The sequence below is a fragment of the Pipra filicauda genome, unplaced genomic scaffold (genome assembly GCF_003945595.2).
Source record: "Pipra filicauda isolate LSUMZ 115617 unplaced genomic scaffold, ASM394559v2 scaffold508_size1329835_pilon, whole genome shotgun sequence".
NCBI classification, from domain to species: Eukaryota; Metazoa; Chordata; class Aves; order Passeriformes; family Pipridae; genus Pipra; species Pipra filicauda.
In genome coordinates this window covers 1230014-1249272 of record NW_024104652.1, presented here as the reverse complement: position 1 = coordinate 1249272, position 19259 = coordinate 1230014, and the positions used below count along the sequence as shown (strand labels likewise).

General features: G+C 60.3%; 1 protein-coding gene across 1 annotated transcript; it reads left to right on the top strand.

Moving 5' to 3' along the window:
• The first annotated feature begins 3125 nt into the window (after positions 1-3125).
• On the top strand, positions 3126-19135 carry NID2 (nidogen 2). Its single transcript, XM_027744447.2, has 22 exons — positions 3126-3371; positions 4043-4351; positions 7826-8058; positions 8273-8655; positions 9319-9468; positions 9546-9791; positions 10297-10497; positions 10627-10845; positions 11515-11658; positions 11978-12106; positions 12190-12333; positions 12425-12544; positions 12627-12872; positions 13574-13810; positions 13949-14170; positions 14295-14464; positions 15586-15715; positions 15905-16076; positions 16586-16743; positions 17321-17444; positions 18175-18287; positions 18370-19135. Exons 1-22 carry the CDS (start codon positions 3183-3185, stop codon positions 18378-18380), a joined length of 4050 nt encoding a protein of 1349 aa, XP_027600248.2. The 5' UTR covers positions 3126-3182; the 3' UTR covers positions 18381-19135.
• Positions 19136-19259: the final 124 nt, after the last annotated feature.

Below are 19259 nucleotides of genomic sequence, written 5' to 3'. Positions count from 1 at the left end.
CCTGCCAGGACCAGGAGGATGTTCAAGCCACTGGTTTGTGGCTCTTCCTGCCAAATAGCCTGACCTTGAGCAGGACTGGTTTCCAGTATCCAAGAGGAGAAACGCTCCAAGGGCATTATTACTGTGACCCACTAACCCAGCTGGCAACAGGACACTGCCGAGGGAGCCCTGCTCTCATCCCACCCCTGCTCCTCCCCAAACATCCCGAAACACCGAACGGCCCCGGCGCACCCTGTGAGCCTTTGCTTTCTGCTGCACTCCCCAGCCCCGCTCCCGTCACCGGGAATCACGCTTCCTTTCCCGACTGCCCTAGGAGAGATCCGCGTTTCCTGCTGCTTCCCTCATCCCTGCCGGCCGCAGCTCAGCGATCCCAGGGCTGCCAGGCTTGGGGAAGAGGCTGCCGGGATTTCCTGCCTGAAACAGCCTCTTCACCAGGGATTCCTCTGCCCTTCCTCCTCCTCGCTGGGAGTCCAGGGCGAGGAAGAACCTTCAGCAGGGCAGGGAGGTGCCGGCCCCCCTCGGCAGTCACATCTGGCAGGAGCATGAGGAGTGGTTTGTCCTGGTTTTCCCATTTTAGCAGAGAGAGTTGGGAGTGTCCGGGGTGGGGTGTGTGTGTGTGCTTCTAGGTCAGGCCAGATCCATCCCCAGCCCCATCCCACAGAACATCCTCCATCTCCTCCAAATTCAGCACATCTGTTTCTGCCCAAAATGCTGCCCAGTAAATGCCTGTTGATTGTTTTTTTATGCCCAAGCTATGGGAAGGGATGAACCCTGCAGCCAAAGGCTCTGCCAGGGCACATGGAAGTGATTACAGGGATCAGTCTCTGCAAGCACCTCCTTTCCCAGCACATGGTGTGGGTGAGCACAGCCTCTCCCTGTCCCCATCCATATCCCTATCCCCATCCTCACCCTTGTCTCCATCCCCACCTTCATCCTCATCCTCATCCCCATCGTTGTAACCAGCCATATCTTCATTCCCACCTCCATTTCTAGAACTATTCCCATGCCCATCCATATCCCCTAGCCCATCCTCGCCCCTTTCCCCATCTTCATCCCCGTCCCTATATCCACCTTCACTGTTGTCCCCATCTTCATGTTCATCCCCATCCCAATGCCCATCCCCATCCCTATCTATCCCAGTCCCCATCCCCATTCCCATCATCATCCCTGACAGCATCCACGTCATGATCCCCATCCTTATCCTCATCCTCATTCTTGTCCCCTTCCTCTTCCTCATCCCTGTAAACCGTCTCCGATTCCATCCCCATCCCCACTGAGGCTTCCAGCTGCTCCCACAGCCACAGGGATGCCCATGCCAGCAGGACTTTGCTCCAAAGGCCAAGGCATGAGTCCAGCTCTTGCCAGCTGCCTCTTTTCTAACTGACTGGTGCCAGTTTGGCTCAGGAAGTTGGGAAAAGGCACTTTTTAGCATCCTCAAGACTGCAGAAAGCCTGGCAGCTCTTCCTTCCCATTTGCAGAGGATCCTCAGGGCCCGTGGTTTGTATTTTCAACAGCCCCCAAACATCCCTTGGAGCAACAAGGTTGTCCTCCCTTTCCCTCCCCTCTTTCCTGCTCCCTCTGCCCGTTGCCACCTCCAAGGTGCCACCAAATGCCACCATTCTCCATGGGAGGGACATCCCATCTGGGGTTTCACCAGGCAGAGGGGCTGCCGGCCCCTCACGGCTCCCAGTTTCCCTGGAGAGCCCTGGGAGGTGTTTGAGCTTCAAAGAAAAGCCACTTTTTGGCACGGGGAACTCCTGGAAGGCTGCGGATTGTGTCCAGCTGGCCTGGACCCCACTCGAAGCCCTAATGGTTTTCCATGGCCAGGCAGAGCGACTCCTTCCAAGGGTTGGAGCCAGCCAGCTGCCTGCAGCCGAGAGGGCAGCAGCCTCTCCGGATGTGACCCCCCACGGTCACATTCCCTGGGACAGCCGGGCTTCCAAACAGCTTGGCCCCGGCATGGCTGGGAGCTGCTTTCCAGGATGACCAGGATGCAGTGGATTGCACCCTGCCCAGGATGGAGGGGACAGGAGCCACAGTGATAAATCCCTGTCGCTGCAATAGATGGGGTGGAGGGTGTCCAGCTGCTTCCCATGTGAGGATTCCTGTCGGGAATGCCATGAATGTGTCCCTGATTTATTTCTCTCAACAGCCCACAGGGGTTTGACACTTCTCTCCTTGTTATCTGGCATTCCTCGGGCATGTATATGTCTCGGGACAGATGCAATACTCCAGGCCAGGGAAGTGGGAAACGCTCCAGGAAGCTGGAGCAGAGCTTTTGGCTGCTCCCAGCCCGGATTTCCAGGAGCATTCATTGAGTCCAGCTGCCTGGGATTTGAGCTCGTCCTTTCCTCCACCGCTGTGGGTGCTCCCACCCCAACATCCCAAACCAAAGGCAGGGAACCCCTCCTGGACCCGTTGGTCATTCCAGACCTCTCCGGGCGGGGATGATGGATGATGGGATTGAGAAAGGATAAACAGCGGTGACCCCGCGCCCGGCCTTGCGTGCGTGGGGGGCCTCTCGCTGACAACTTGCCAGTGGAGCTGTACGACACATTTTGGCCGGTGGCTGTCCCTGTCCTCCCCCGCGTGTCCCCTGTGGATGAGGAGTCACGTTTCTTCCCGGCTCCAGGGAGCGGGATCCGAGGGAGAGAGCGGGGAGCGGCCAGTGCCTCCCGCCCACGCCGCGGCCCTGGGCCCGACCCGGCTGGATACGGGCCCGGCCCCGGGGGCGTTGCAGCGAGGCGGGGGGTGCGGGGCTTCGGGGGGCGCCGGGGCACGAAGAAGGGATCCCACTTTCCTTCCCCAGGAGGAGACCCCCCAGGGATTGTCCTCCCGGGGTGCCCCCTCGGGGTAGCGCCGCCGTGGTACCCGGGTCCCCCCGGGTTGCCGGTACCGGCACGGGAGATGCGGGCGTTGCGGGAGGGGGGGGACTGCGACCCGGGACGGATTTTGGGATGACACCCGATTGGTCGGGGCCGGGGCCAGGGGGTCCAATGGCGGCTCGGCCGCGGCTTGGCCACACCCCTGCCGGGCCACGCCCCGCCGGCTCCGGTTCCCTCCGCCGGGCCGGGGCTGCCCCGTCGGGTCGGTCCCGCTCCGCTCCGCTCCGTCCCTGCGCTCCGGTTCGCCCCGTCGGGTGCGCTCGGCGCCGTCGGGGGGTCCCGCGGGCCGGCGGCGGGATGCGGGCGGTGGCGGCGGTGCTGGCGGCCGTGCTGGCGGTGGGGGCAGCCCTGCCCCGCCCGGGGCTGCTCCCGCACGGCCCGACCCGCGGCGATGCCCGGCTCCGGCCCGGGGATGACGAGAGCTCGCCCGCGGTGCCGCTCCGCCGCGCCCTGCACCTCTACGGCCGCACCGCCCGCCGCCTCTACGTGAGTCCCGCCTGGCCCCGGCCCCGCTCCCCGCTCCCCTCTCCCCTCCCCTGCCCTCCTTCCCCCCGGCCGCTCTTCCTCCCAGCCCCCCTTCCTCCTCTCCATCATCTCCCCCTGTCCCTCCGTCTTCCCTCCTCACCGTCTCTCCACACTCTCTCCCTTTCTCCCTCCATCCCTCCGTGTCTCTCCATCTTCCCACTCTCCATCCCTCTGTCCCACCGTCCCTCCCTCCTTCTGGCTTTTCACCCCTCCGTCCTTCCATCCTGCTTCCCACTCAACCCCTTCCTCCCCAGCCTTTACACCCCTTCCTCCTCCCCCCCAACCCTGCCCCTCCGTGTGCCTCTTTGCCGTCCCACCTCACGTGTCTCTTCTTCATCCACCCCTTTCCTCCATCCATTTGCCCCCTTCCCGGTGTCTCCGGCTGCGGAGGAACAAGAGGGCTTTCTCCTTCGCAGCTGTTCCTGCCAGCAGCGGCCGCAGCTGGGATGGCCCCTGAGCTGCAGCTCCCTGGGGGATGGAGAAGCCCGAGGTCTTTGTTTTCTCCCCGTGGCCGGATGGGGCCACGCGGCCACAGGGCTCTCACTCCCCCGAGGAGGGGGGGACAGGGCGGGGGGACCGGGGGTGGTGGCACCTCTGCAGCTCCTGAGCACCCTGCCCCGCTCTCCCTGCAGGTGGGGACCAACGGGGTCATCTCCACCCAGGATTTCCCCAGGGAGACCCAGTACGTGGATGACGATTTCCCCACAGACTTCCCTGTCATCGCTCCCTTCCTGGCCGACCTCGACACCTCCAGGGACAGAGGGAACATCTACTACCGGCAAGATGACTCTCCGGACCTGCTGGACCAGGCTGTGGGATACATCCAGGCTGGGTTCCCCCGCACTGCCGGCTCCTTCGTGCCCACCAATGCCTTCGTTGCCACCTGGGAGGATGTGGGTGCTTACCAGGAGCTCTCCCAGGACACTGAGCCCTCCACAAAGGTGAGGCCAATGGGCTGAGCTTGGATTCCCATCCTGCATGTCATGGGAGGATGAGTCTTCCTCGTGTAGCACCCTAAACGCTCAGTCTCTTCTTTCTGGATGGTGGGTCCATCCATCCATCCTTGGGTGAGCACCAGGGAAGCTTTTTCTCTCTGCTCAGAGCTGTGGCACTGGAGGAGCTCTTGGCTTTGCCGGTGGGCAGGAGAGGTTTAGAGGTTGCCTTCAGCTCTGTGGTTGGAGGTGCTTGTACAAGGGCCTGGAGTGACAGGATGAGGGGGAATGGCTTCAAATTGGTTGGATTAGATGTTGGGAAGAAATTCTTGGCTTTGAGGGTGGTGAGGCCCTGGCACAGGTTGCCCAGAGAAGCTGTGGCTGCCCCCAGAAGTGTTCCAGGCCAGGTTGGACAAGGCTTGAAGCAACATGGGCTAGTGGAAGGTGTCCCTGCCCACGGCAGGGGGTGGAATGAGATGAACCCTTCCAACCCAAACCATTCCAGGACTCAGTGATTTTTTTCAGGCAAAGCTCTCCAGTGCTGGTGGCTCTGGATTCTCAGGGGCAGCTGGGAGAAGCCGTGGCTCAGCTCCACGGTGCTCCTGACCTTTGCCAGCGGCTCGGGGCTGGTCCTTCCTTCTGCCCCCGTGCTGATTATGCTGCTGGCGAGGAACTGGCTTCAGAATTTCCACGATGGGTTGATTTTGTGCCTGGAAAACAAGCTCATAGGTGGTCTGCCAGGTCGGGGAGGTGACCTGTGCTCTCCACCCATGGGGCTGATAAGGCTCCTGCGTGGGTGGACCTACAGCGCTGCCTTTCCCCGAAAACACCAGGACATGAGGTGTCACACAGGGCTGATGATGTGCTGAGGAGGTGACAGTGACACTCTGCCAGCAGGATGGACTCCTTGGAGCGAGCTGGATATGATGAGCTGCAAGAGAAAACTGGTGATGGATAACCAGGGCTGTGTGATGGGTGACAGGCTCTAGCCGTGGTGGGGTGGGCTGATCCCGAAGCCCATCAAGCAGCCACCAGGTCCCCATGGACCACCAGGAGCCATCCCTACCATCCATTCCCCCGCTCCAGGGCCCTTCGGGAGCGGGTTGCTGAGAGAGAAGCCAAGCAGGGGAAGAAACCGAGGTTTGGAAGGAAACAAGGCACATTTTTTCCTCTAATTTAAAACTTGGGAAAGCAGCTGAAGAGATGCCATCAGGGGCCTCGCAGTGACCTCCCGGCCATCGAAAACGCAGCCTCCTCTTCTTTTCTCTTCCCAATTGTTGGGGTTTTTTTTTCCCTCTCTGAGAAGTTGGATCAGGTTTTAAAATGAAACTGGTCTTGTTTGGAAACGAGCAGCTCCGGGGAAAGCTTCATTCAAGAGTCGCTGAAGTGCAGCTTGTGCCTGTGCTTTGCTGAGCTTCCCCTTAGCCAAAACTGCTAAAAACCTCCCCAGACACCACTTTTTTTCTGACCAAATGTGGCACTTATGGAAACGCTGCCCTCCTGCTGCTTGGAACCGGGATTGACTCCGAAACCTTCCCCCCCCCCGCCCCTGCTTTGAAAAGTAGCGGGTCATCCTTTTTGAGCCTCAAAAGCAGAAACCTGGGTTAAGGTGGGGGTGTAGGGGGTCCCCAGACCCCTGCTTTGGGAATCCTGCCTAGATGGGGGGTCTGGCAGCGCTGTGGCAGCGCCCCGTCCCCTCCAGCTCCTTGGGACACATTCCTGGTCCCTGCAGTGACGCCTTCCCGGGCTGCAGAGCCGGACAAGAGCTGACCCCGCTTCTGCAGAAGCAAGACTTGCCCTTTTGGGCTGGAATTTGCCCTTTGCAGCTCTTTGCCGGGAGCAGCCGGGGGCTTCCCCCCGCCCCCTCTCCTCCCCTCCATCCCACCGTGCCAGCACATCGATGTCACCCATCGCGTCCCCCCTCGCCACCCACCACACGGCGAAACGAGCCCTGCAGCTGCTGCTGTGATTTGGCTGCGTGGGGGAGGAATCCAACCCCGGGTGTTGTTGTTGGTGGGGGGTTATCCCCGCCCCTTCCCAGCTTTTTGGCCGCCTTTCGGGGTCTCTGAATGCCCGAGTGTGCGACGTGCACAACAAGGCTCTTTATATCCCGCGGGGCTGCCGGGAAACCTCGCAATGCCCCGGGGACCCTAAAATCGGGACTGGCACTGTGGGGACGGCGCGGGGGCAGCCCCCACTCCTCCCTCCCGCTGCTCCGGGGAGGGGGGAACTGGGAGTTTAATCACTTTTCCTTCGCTCGGGCGCCGTTCCCTGTGTGCTGCTTCCAGCGGCTCTCTGGGAAGGGCTGCTGCCGCTGCCCGCTCATGGTTATTTATTGGGGCAGCAGGAGCCGTGTGGGGTTGGTTTCTCCGCGTTTGGGGTGACCACGGTGCGTGTGTGTGGATTCTCCGGCGGCTCCGGAGGGCTGGGCTGGCTCCGCAGGCTCCCCATCCGTGGGTTGTTGCCGTGATCCCGCTCCCTGGCACGGCCCCAAGGCTCGCAGGGCTGGCAGGGCAGGCGGCCAGCGTGCCTATAGCGGGATGTATGGGTGTGGGGAAGCCGGGAGCACAGGCGTGTTTTTTCCGGAGGAAACCAGGCTAAAATTGTTCTCCGGGAGAAGCGGGGGGTGCGGGTTTTCCTCCGGCGCTGATGGGACGGGGGGAGGCTGCTGCTGTCAGGGGGAGGGAAACAGCAGTAAGGGGCTCCCAGGCTTCAGCACCAGCCCAGTGCAGGGGTTACATGGCCAGGGATGCTCCTGGGCATGGTGCAGGGCTGTCACCTCCCTGTGTGACAGCTCCAAGGGACACCCCTGCAGGGAGGGGGTGACCTGGTTGTGCCATGGGGTCCTTTGAGGATGCTGAGCATCTTGCCAGGATGTTGCACTTGGGCTCTGGCTGTGCATGAGCAGAAGGTCTCTGCAGGGTGATTATAGAATGGTTTGGGTTGGAAGAGACCTTAAAGATCATCTCATTCCAACCCCCTGCCATGGGCAGAGACACCTTCCACTAGACCAGGTTGCTCCAAGCCTCATCCAACCTGGCCTTGGACATTTTCAGGGATGGGGCAGCCACAGCTTCTCTGGGCAACCTGTGCCAGGGCATCACCACCCTCACAGGGAAAAATTTCTCCCCAATATCCCATCTAATCCTTCCCTCTGGCAGTGGGAATCCATTCCCTCTTGTCCTATCCCTTCAGTCCCTTGTCCCCAGTCCCTCTCCAGCTCTCTTGGAGCCCCTTTAGGCACTGGAAGGGGCTCTGAGGTCTCCCCAGAGCCTTCTCTTCTCCAGGCTGAACAATCCCAGCTCTTCCATCCTGTCTCCATAGATGTGCTCTCTGATGGAGGGCTCTTTTGGGGTGCTTCCCTGCGCTGTGGTGTGTGGGGAGTTGCCAGTCACATCCTCAGTCTCCATCCCCATCTCAGTCCTCCACTGGGGTCTTCCTACCCCTCCATGACATCCATCTATCCCACCCTCCCTTTGGCAGCTCAACACCTTCCAGACAGTCATAGCCTACAGCGACGAGGACACCTACACCATCTTCCTCTATCCCGATGGCGGCCTCCAGTTCCTGGGGACGCGGCCCAAGGAATCCTATAACGTCCAGCTGGAGCTGCCAGCCAGGGTGGGCTTCAGCTGGGGGGACGGCGACGACCCGAAGAGGGACGGGCTGTTCCACAGCCTGGCCAGCAGCGAGCAGACTCTGAGGAACCTGGAACGGTGCGTGGTGCCGGGGGGGGCTCTGTGGAGTGGGCAGGGGGAGCAGGGTCACCTTCTCCCTGCCCTGGAGCCTTTTAAAGGCTGGAAGAAGGAGGGGAATGAACCGGGAGTGCTGCATTTGGGGTGCCGGAGGGGTGGTGTGGAGCAGGAGCACCTTTGGGATGGGTTTGCCAGCACGGCTCTGGTGGATGTTCACGTGTGCTGCTGTCTGCAGGGAGAGCAACACGGGGGTACCTGGAGTGTGGGTCTTCCGTGTGGGCAGCGTGGACCACGTGGAGCCGGGAGGCAGCGAGGCACTTGGTCCTGGAATGCCGCAGAGCCTCCCTGTGCATCCTGATCCCGACTACACCCGCACACTGTACAACCATGCTGACCATGCATCCACGGAGCTGCCAGCACAGCATCCCAGCCATGGATCCCGCACCCCAGTGCTCCTGGGCTTTGTCCCTGAGAGGAGGGATGCCCAGGAGTGGAGCCGCCGGCTGTACCCTGACGGGGACGGTGACACCCGGCAGAGCTACTCTGCCAACCCCTCTTCCTACAGCTCCGGGCACCACGGCGTCGGCGTGGAGGAGGACGTGCATTTCAACCCCGATGGTGAGTGGCCACAGCCCTTCCAATGACCCAACGGGGACAATGACCCAGCAGGGACAGTGACCAAATGGGGACAATGACCGAACAGGGATGGCTCGTGACGGGTGGATCCCTAAAAAAGCCCCTTGCTGCAAGTTTGTCCCTTCCCAAGCAGCCAGGGCTGGAGCGAGCGTGAGCTGGAGTTGCTCCTGCAAAGCTGCTGCCCTTCCAGCTCCTCTCCCCCCAGCCAAATCCTGCTGCCAAGGGGCTGCTGGAGCCATACAACCCTGCCTGCTGGGTTTGCCAGTGGAAGCTCATGGGGTGGGATTCTCAGGGGGCAGGTCCTGGCACACGGACAGGGTTGACCTTTCCGCCCTCCCCACCACCGAGCCAGCTGTGGAGCCACTGTGGCACGTGCTTGGGGGAGCAAAGCCCCGTCCCCAGCCGGCTGTCTCCCAGAAATACCCAGGAATTTGATCTCCTGCCCTCTGTCAGATCCGCCTGAAATCGGGCAACAGGTTCCAAACCCTCCACCACCTCTCTGCATCCCGGGTGACTTCCTTGGGAACTGCTGCCAGCTGGCCTGTTTCCCAGGAATGTTTTGGGGGCCAAGAAGGCAAGGCGCCCACCCCGCAGTGAGGGGTGGCTTTGTCACCATGTCCCAAACCCTTTTCCCCCTGCCCCCAGTGTTCACCTACAGTGCCTCCAGCAGGGAGACCTGTGCCCAGCACCACGGGCGCTGCTCCCCACACGCCTTCTGCACCGACTACGCCACCGGCTTCTGCTGCCACTGCCGGGCCACCTTCTACGGGAACGGGCGGCAGTGCCTGCCCGAAGGTACGCGGGGCGGGTGGTGGGGACGGGCAGCCCCTGCCTGGGTGGCCACTGCCAGGGGTGCCCGTCTCCCTGCCCAGGGGCCGTGCATCGCCTCAACGGGAAGGTGAGCGGGAGCCTGACGGTGGGACGGGCGTCCGTGCGCTTCCAGGACGTGGACCTGCACGCCTACATCGTGGGCAGCGACGGCAGAGCCTACACGGCCATCAGCGGGGTGCCCCAGCCCGCTGCCCGTGCCCTCCTGCCCCTCCTTCCCGTCGGGGGGCTCTTTGCCTGGCTCTTCGCCCTGGAGGAGCCCGGCTCCGAGAACGGCTTCAGCATCACCGGTGAGCTGGGATCTGGGATGCGCCATCTCTCCGAGGGACGTGGCTCCTGGGGAGCGATGTGTGACCTGGGGTGGGTGATAAGGGGCTCAGGGCAGCTCCAAGGCTCCTCCAGCCTCCCCAGGTTCTGCTGTGCAGGATGGGCAGGAGGAGCAGAGCGATCTTCTCCAGCCCCTGGAGCCTTTTAAAGCCTGGGGGAAGGAGGGGAGTGAGCTGGGGGTGCTGGGCTGCATCAGGAAGCTCAGCCCCCCATGCACTGGAGCTGCATTTGGGGTCCCGGCATGGTGGTGTGGAAGAGGAATGGTATCTCTGGGGTGGGTTTCCCAGAACAGCTCTAATGGATGTTCATGTGTGCTGCTGTCTGCAGGAAGAGCAACACAGGGGTATCCAGCATGTGGGTCTACCATCTCATGGATGTGCTGGAAGGGGGGGGAGGGATGCCTTGGGGCTGTAGCCCCTAAAAATCCTAAAATCCTTAAAATGGTGCCTGTTTCCTTTTCCTGTCCAGGCGCTGAATTCACCCAGAGCCTGGAGGTGACCTTCTACCCTGGGGGGGAGACGGTTCAGGTCACTCAGACAGCCGAGGGCCTGGGGCCGGACAATTACTTGAGCCTCAAGACGCACATCCAGGGAGAGGTGCCGTTTCTCCCGGAGAACGTCACTGTCCACGTCACTCCCTACAAGGAACTCTACTACTACTCCAGCTCAGGTAAGACCTGTGCCCACCTGGGCTCAGTTTCTCGCACACCATCCCTGCGTGCCCCAAAACCACCCGAGGCACAGAGACACTGCAGCCGTTTTTCCCACATCCCACGGGGTTTTCCTTGCCATCCGGCAGCCGTGACGTCCTCGGGCCAGCGGGAATACGTCGTGACCGCGGGAACAGCCAACCAGACCTTGTCCTACCGCCTGCGGCAGAACATCACCTTCTCCGGGTGCTCCCACTCCCGCCTGCCCGCGCGGCAGCAGCTCAGCGTGGCACGTGCCTTCGCCCTCTACGACGGCCAGGAGCACGTCCTGCGCTACGCCCTGGCTGCCCGTGTTGGCTCAGCACAAGGTGAGCGCCAGCACCCACCCCCAGGGTGCCAATCCAGGGTGCCACCCCCCCAGCCAAGGGATGCTGGGTTCTCCTGCCCGTTCCTGAAGTGCAGCACGCTCGCTTTGCCCAGAAACAGCCAAAAGAGAGGGGGTCTCATTGCAGGTACAACTTCCTCGTGAGGGGCAGAGGAGGGGCGGGCGCTGATCTCTGCTCTGTGGGAAAAGTGACAGGACCTGAGGGAATGGCCTGCAGTTGTGTCAGGGGAGGGTTAGGTTGGACATTAGGAAAAGGTTCTTCCCCCTGAGGGTGATTGGGCACTGAACAGGCTCCCCAGAGCAGTGGGCACAGCCCCAAGGCTGCCAGAGCTCAAGAAACATTTGATCCTCTGGGGCACATGGTGTGACTCTTGGGGATGGTCCTGTGCAGGGCTGAGGGTTGGACTTGATGATCCTTGTGGGTCCCTTCCAGCTCAGCTTATTCTGTGATTCTGTGATTCTGTTTTCCAAGCAGCTTGAGCCTCAGCACTCCTGGCACGGTGGGGTTGCACCCAGGGTGGCAGTGGGTGGTGTGGCCGTAGTTCCCTGCATGGGCGCTGCGGTGATGCCTGCATCAGATACAAGTGGGAATGGTCACTCCCTGTGTCTCCCAGACTTCTTCTTCCCCCGTTACATCCCTCTGTGCCCACAGATGGTGCCGGGAATCCCGCGGTGAACCCGTGCCACGATGGCACACACGGGTGTGAGGCACCGGCACGCTGCCAGCCTGGAGCAGGGATGGAGTACACGTGTGAGTGCCCGGCTGGGTACCGCAGAGACGGACGGGGCTGCCGAGGTGAGCGGGGCTGGGGTGGGTGCTGGAGGGGGGCTGGTGGACCCTGTCACCCATCAGGCACTGTGGTGGCCGCTGACATTTGGGCTGCTGGGATGTGCCACGGCATTGCAGCACTTGTGATCTCCTGGGGCTTCACCAAGGATATGAGGGGAAACTGAGGCAGGGTGCTGGGATTCCTGGGGGAAGCGCTCCACGAGCACTGTGGGGATGGAGGATGTGGCAGATGTGGGATGGGCAGTGTGGGGTAGGACATTCCCCCCCAAGACCAGGAGCACCCAGACTCCAAAAACGGGTGCCTGCTGTCTCCCCCTTCCTCTAGATGTGGATGAGTGCGCCGAGGGCCTGAGCCGGTGCGGCCCCTTCACCGTGTGCCTGAACGTGCCGGGCAGTCACCGGTGCGAGTGCCGCGGCGGGTACCGGCCGGCGGGGGACGGGCAGGCGTGTGTGCGTAAGTTTGGGGTCAGTCTGGGGTCTCCCCCACTCTTATGCCCCACAGACACGCCCCTATCACTCCCTCACCTGTCCCCGCAGCGCTGGCCCCGGCGAGTGACCCCTGCGAGGACGGGAGGCACCCCTGTGCGCCGGGGGGCCACGCGCGGTGCCTGTCCCGCGGCGACGGCCGCCCCAGCTGCGAGTGCCTCCCGGGATACACCGGCGACGGCATCCACTGCTCCGGTACGTGGGTGAGGGAGGGACCGCAGGGCTCCCACACCGCGCAGCTGCCGGGACGCCCTGTCCTGGCTGATCCCCTCTTCCCTGTGCGCAGACGTGGATGAGTGTGCCGAAAACCCGTGTCACCCGGCCGCCACCTGCTACAACACGCCGGGCTCCTTCACCTGCCGGTGCCAGCCTGGCTATGAGGGCGACGGCTTCCGGTGCACGTATGGTAAGGGTGCCCACTCACCTCCACGCCCTCTCTGCCCGGGGCAGCTTCCCTGGCCTCACTCTCCTGTTTTCTGGCTTTCCAGCGGCAGGAGGGAACCCGCAGCGGCTGACGCCCTGCCAGCACGAGCAGATGTACCCACGGGAGGTGCCACCGGGACCCTCGCCCGTGGGAGGCAGGCACGTGCCCCAGTGTGATGAGGAGGGTCGGTACCGGCCCCTGCAGTGCCACGGCAGCACCGGGCACTGCTGGTGCGTGGATGCTGCCGGGCAGGAGATCGCTGGCACACGGACAGCACCGGGCACCACCCCGCCTCGCTGCGGGAGCCCAGGTCAGTGACACCCCACTGCACTCAGGGGGGAGAGGGGACGTGGGTCGGATCCTTTGGCATCCCAGTGGCATGCCAGTTTGGCCCAGGCACCAGCAGTGTGGGGACAAGGAGGCCACAGCAGAGGGGACTCACAAACTAAATGGCCACAATCTAAAACCCAGCACCTCAACACGAGGAATAACTTTCCACTGAGGGTGGCAGAGCACTGGAACAGGCTGCCCAGGGAGGGCGTGGAGTCTCCCTCTCTGGAGATGTTCCACATCCACCTGTGTCACCTGCTCCAGGTGACCCTGCCCTGGCAGAGGGGTTGGACTGGATGATCTCCAGAGGTCCCTTCCAGCCCTAATAATTCTGTGACCCTCTGCCCAACTGCCCAGCTCGAGGCTTCACTGCCATGGCCTGGGGGCAGGGCGCTGCCAAATGGGTGCTTGGGCACATCGGGGGGCTCCTGGGTGTTTAGGGCACCCTGGCCCATGGGGTTACACTGCACTGGCCACTGGGACACCTCCTGTGTCGAGTTGTGATGGAGGGGACAGCTATGGGGTGTCGAGGGGGCTGGAGAGGGGCAGCCCCATCCACCTCAGCCCAAGGGGTGCACCTACAGCCTGGGGTGAAGGGGGGCCAAACCCAGGTGCCAGGTGGGTCCAGGGGAGCTGCGTGGCAGCCCCTGAGCCCGGGCTGGGGGAATTTGTTGCCGGCAGAGTCTATCCAGCAGCTGACACCCTGCGAGCACGCACGGATGTACCCGCGGGAGGTGCCACCGGGACCCTCGCCCGTGGGCGACGGGCACGTGCCCCAGTGCGACGAGGAGGGTCGGTACCGGCCCCTGCAGTGCCACGGCAGCACCGGGCACTGCTGGTGCGTGGACGCTGCCGGGCAGGAGATCGCCGGCACACGGACAGCACCGGGCACCACCCCACCTCGCTGTGGGAGCCCAGGTCAGTGCCCGGGGGGGCATCCTCAGCGCGGAGGGGGCACCCAGCAAGGAGAGGGGGGACCCAGGGCTGTGGCAAAGCCCTGAGCCCCCCGAGCTCGCACGTGGGGAGCGACTGTGGCCCTTTCCCCCCCTATTCCAGAGCCCACGGAGCGGCCGCCCAGCATGTGCGAGCGCTGGCGGCAGAGCCTGCTGGAGCACTACGGGGGCAGCCCCCGCGGCGACCAGTACGTGCCCCAGTGCGACCCCCAGGGACACTTCACCCCGCTGCAGTGCCACGGGGACAGCGGGTACTGCTGGTGCGTGGACGAGAGCGGCAGGGAGATCCAGGGCACACGCTCGGAGCCCGGCACCGCCCCGCCATGTAAGAGCTGAGCGCCCCAAAGTGGCCCCTGCTCCCTCCTGCTCGCTCCTGCTCCTGGGTGTGGAGCTGAGCCGTCTCTCCCTGAGCCCTCTCTCCCTCCCTGTTCCCGCTGTTCCCGTGCCAGGTCTCCCCAGCGTCGCGCCGCCCACCGTCCGGCCCTCGCCCCGGCCCGACGTGTCCCCACCGACCGCGGGGACCTTCCTGCTCTACGCTCAGGGACAGCAAATTGGATACCTCCCGCTCAACGGGACGAGGCTGCAGAAGGAGGCGGCCAAGACCCTGCTCTCCCTGCATGTACGGTATCCCTGGGGACGGGAGCGGGGTGTGGGAATACCGGAGGGAGTTTGGGAAAGGCTGGTGCTGCCGCTCTGTGTTTCACACCTCCCTGGACCACTTGTCTGAGCTGTGATGGTTTAGGGGGGGGGGTCACCTCTTGAAGGCTGATGTTGTTTTGTGGGGACATTGGCTGTGCTGACTTTGTGCTGAGGTGGCATTTTTGACAAGGGCCTGGAGTGACTGGACAAGGGAAATTGCTTCACACTGACAGAGCAGGGTTAGATGGGATTTTGGGAAGGAATTCCTGGCTGTGAGGGTGGTGAAGCCCTGGCACAGGTTGCCCAGAGAAGCTGTGGCTGCCCCGTCCCTGGAAGTGTCCAAGGCCAGGTTGGATGAGGCTTGGAGCAGCCTGGTGTAGTGGAAGGTGTCCCTGCCCATGGCAGGGGGTGCAACAAGATGATCTTTAAAGTCCCTTCCAACCCAAACCATTCCAGGATTCTATGAAGGAGTGTTCTCACCTCTCCCTCTGCTCTTCCCCAGCAGAGGGGCAGGTCAGTGACGGGTCCCAGACCTGGGACTGCCCACAAAGAGAAGGATCCTGGGTGCTTCCAGAGCTCCCCAAAGTAGGTCATGGCCCTGGGCTTCCAGCTGCACGGCTCTACTGCAGCCTTGCCTTTTCCCTTCCTCGGACTCCTCTTGGAATGTGGCCATGTGCATCTCCAGCCAGGCCAGACCAAGGGGGAGGAACACTGAAAGCTGGACCACGACCCTCCCTATACCCCAGGGAATTAAACACTTTGCCAAGTATTCCCTCTCCCCATCCTGAAGGTCATTCCTGGGGCTGGCTTTGCTCTTGGAGCAGCCTTGCCTCGAGGCAAGGGGTTCAAATCCATCTGGCTCTGGGTGTGTGCCTGCACCAGCTGGCCTAAAATCCTCTGCTGCAGGATTCCGCTGGGAGGGTGCGGTAGGGACCCGTCGGAGTTGGTTTTTGCTGGAAAAAATGGGATTTGAGTGTCATTGCCTATTGCTGCATCCTGCAGTGTGCACTGGGCAGCTCCCACTGCCAGCTGGTGGGATAAGGATGCTCAGTGAGCCTCCTGGCAGGATTTCACCCCGTGTCCCTCTCCCAACCTTGCCAGGGCTCCATCGTGGTGGGGATTGACTATGACTGCCGGGAGAAGATGATCTATTGGACGGATGTGGCCGGACGGACCATCAGCCGGGCGAGCCTGGAGTCAGGGGCCGAGCCAGAGACCATCATCAACTCAGGTGTGTCCCCGTCCCAGTGACACCTGCCCCAAAGCCACATCAGCAGGTCACAGCTCCGGGACTGTCCTGTTTCGGGCTCCTCCATCCACGCTCCCATTCCCCGGTGTCGGGTCAGGAGGGCCGTGGGGGGCTCTGAGGGATCCTGGAGCAGCAGTTCCTGAGCCGCTGAGCGTGGCCTTCCCCCGGCAGGACTCATCAGCCCCGAGGGCCTGGCCGTGGACCACCTGCGCCGGGCCATGTTCTGGACCGACAGCGGGCTGGACAGGATCGAGAGGGCGCGGCTGGACGGCTCCGAGCGGCGCGTACTCTTCGACACCGAGCTCGTCAACCCCCGCGCCATCGCCGTGGACCCCGTCCGAGGGTGAGCAGCGGCAATTCCCGAGGGATTTGGACACCAGGTGCGAGGGTCGAACAGATGCGGCCGCGCCAAGGCCCCATCCTGACCCTGGGAGCGGCTCTGCTGCGCCGCACACCCCGCAGGAGGGGTTGGCTCTGTTCCCCGGCCACGCTTTTATTTGGTAATTCAGGATTTGGCTGAAGCTGCTGTTTCAGTATCAGGATGGACATTATTTTTGAAAGCTCTGAAACACTCCTGGCGTTTGGAAACACAAGCTGTGCCTCCAGGGTGCTGTTGTGATACAAAATGTGCTACTCCTAAGGCTCGCCCTCGTCTGGGAGCTGCAGTTTGGGTCATAAACATGTTTGATATTGCTCTGCTTTGCTTTCAGGGATATTTTCCTAATCAAATAAAGATGTTTCAGGCACTGATAAGGGGAAAACCAGGCCTTGCTCCTGACAAGAACCAAATGAAGGAATAATCTCCCACCACTCCTTACTGTTGTGTGTCCTGTTTGTGCATTATTTCCCAAGAAACCTTTACTGGACGGACTGGAATCGTGAAGCTCCCAAAATTGAAACTTCCACTGTCAATGGAGCCAACAGGAGGGTCCTGGTGCACACAGACATCGGTTTGCCCAATGGCCTGACGTTTGACCCCTTCTCCAAGCTGCTGTGTTGGGCAGATGCAGGTAAGGTGAGCTCCCCTGTTGTGCCAGAGTAGAGTTGGGTTGCATATTGGAAGAAATTTTTTCATGGAAAGGGTGGTCAGGCATTGGAACAGGCTGGCCAGGGCAGTGGTGGAGTCCCCCATCCCTGGAGGGGTTTAGAAGCCCTGTGGATGTGGCACTTGGGGACATGGGGCAGTGGTGGCCTTGGCAGTGCTGGGGGAACAGTTGGACTTGATGATCTTGGGAGGGCTTTTACAACCTAAATGATTTTATGATTCTACATCCTTAGGCTTAAAAGCTGTTTCCAAATGTAGTACATCAGGAAAAGGTTTTTCACCCATAGAGTGGTCGGGCACTGAACAGGCTCCCCAGGGCGGTGGTCACGGCCCCAAGCCTGACAGGGCCCAAGGAGTGTTTAGACAAGGCTCTCAGGCACATGGTGAGATTTTGGGGGTGTCCTGTGGAGGATCAGGAATTGAACTTGACGATCCTTGGGACTCCCTTCCAACTCAGCATATTCTATGATTGTATGAAATACAAAGAACGTATTTGCTGGGGTGTTTTTTTGTGGTATGATAAATACCTTGTGCTTGAACAGGCACAAAGCACCTGGAATGCACATTCCCTGATGGCACAGGCCGGCGTGTCATCCAGAACAACCTCAACTACCCCTTCAGCATCATCAGCTACGCCAACCACTTCTACCACACGGACTGGAGACGGTGAGGGGGGGAAAAGCCACTCCCTGCGGGGCTGGGAATGCTGAGCTCCCTCCAACAGCTGGGAGCCAGCCTCCATGATTCCCTGAGAGCAGCCTGGAGGGGTTTTGTGCCAGAGGGGGAAAACAAAGGCTGTCCCCAGCCTGCTCCCGAGTCCTGGAGCCTCACCAGAGCTGTCGTGGCTCTCTAGAAAGCTGAACGTGGGTTCAGCAACACCCGCTTGTAAATCCCAGCACAGAGTTGTTTAGACACAGCCTCAGCTCTCCGGGAGGGACAGAAATAGTGGTTTGGTTTTTTTTTTTTAAACTAAAACTTGGCCCAAGTCTCCAAATCTAGATTAGGGCAAAGCAGAGATTCTGTCCTCAGCCGTTCCCTCTGCCCCGACACCCAAAGGCCTCAGCACCAGGAACTCGCCTCTGTTCCCACTCCAGCTGGAAGCTCTCAAAACTCCCATCAAATCTTAGATTACAACAAACACTTAAGTGCTTGCCACGCTTGGAGGAGACTCTCAGGGAGATAATCTCTCCTTGGAAGGCTCTTTCTGTGGCTGCATCAGCGGAGAGAAATGCACTGAATGAGCTGGAGGGAGCTTTTATGGGGCAGATTTCTTTCCACTTGTCCTGCAGGTGTTCAGACCAGTCTTTTTAGCTGCCTCTGTTCTTAAATGCACATGGGGGAGGGGGGGACCAAGATTTATAGATGAATAAAGCACTTCTCCCCCTTTTTTCCCCAGGGATGGGGTGATAGCTGTAAATAAAGACACCGGCTCCTTCACCGATGAGTATCTTCCAGAGCAGCGATCCCACCTCTATGGAATAACAGCAGTTTATCCCTACTGCCCTGGAGGTAAAACCCACCCCAAAACCCAACCCCTTGTGACTCTCTGATGGCTGCTTGACACACTAAAACTACCCTCTTCCCCCTGCAGCAAGGAAATAGTAACTCCCAGTTTCAAGGAATCAACAATCTTTGCACCCAGAAGAACTTCAGACCCAGAAAACTGTCACTGCATGAAAGGAGGGAAAAGCCCTCAGCCAAGGCCAACCAAGCAACCTGCTTTCCTGCAAAAAGTATTTTTTTTATGGTTATACCTCAAGACTTTACTACTGTATTTTTTTACCAAGTGGAAAACATTGATATATTACCAAAAAAAAAAATGGTCCTGGGCATCTCAGGCCATTACTCAAACTCTTGCTTAATGCAAGAAGGTTTAAAATGTAGCTTTTTTTTTTTTTTTAATCAAATGTTTTATTTTAATGGAAGAAGAATGGATTAATTTTTAACGGTTTTGACAATCTGACCAACAGGTCCTTTTATCCAAACAAAAAATTAAGTGCCTATGGGAAGCTTTGGATGCAGTATCTCCCTGGGTCTAAATAACCTACAGCCCTGAAGACAGAGACTGTGTGTGCTCCAAAAAAGGTGCAGAACAGGGATGTGACGTGGCAAAGGCATTGAAGATTTTCCAGAAGATGATTCTGTGTTCTCACCACTGCCTCAATGCATGTCTTTTAGTATTTATATTAGAAGAATATGCTAGAATTGATCTGTTCATGCTTGTTGGTTCTTCCAAGTGCCTTCATAGACCTACCCAGTGTAGACCAATACATGTTCAGAAATACCCAGTTACCTTGTAATGCTTCACTTTTTCTAGGTTACTTCAATAATTGAATAAAGAGGTTGGTTTAAGTTTCCCTTTGGATTTAGTTTTTTTAAATATTTCAGGGGGGAAGCAGCAAGCAAGCCAGGAGCAAGCTGTTCACAGGGCAGGACCTCAGCAAAAGAGGGTTTTATGTAACGCTCCCCTCTCGACACGAA

Coding starts and splice junctions, on each gene's coding strand:
- NID2 (XM_027744447.2), top strand. CDS start 3,183: ATGCGGGCGGTGGCGGCGGTGCTGGCGGCCGTGCTGGCGGTGGGGGCA. Junction 14,171..14,294: donor GCCCGGCACCGCCCCGCCAT/GTAAGAGCTGAG, acceptor TTCCCGTGCCAG/GTCTCCCCAGCGTCGCGCCG. Junction 16,744..17,320: donor GCTGTGTTGGGCAGATGCAG/GTAAGGTGAGCT, acceptor GTGCTTGAACAG/GCACAAAGCACCTGGAATGC.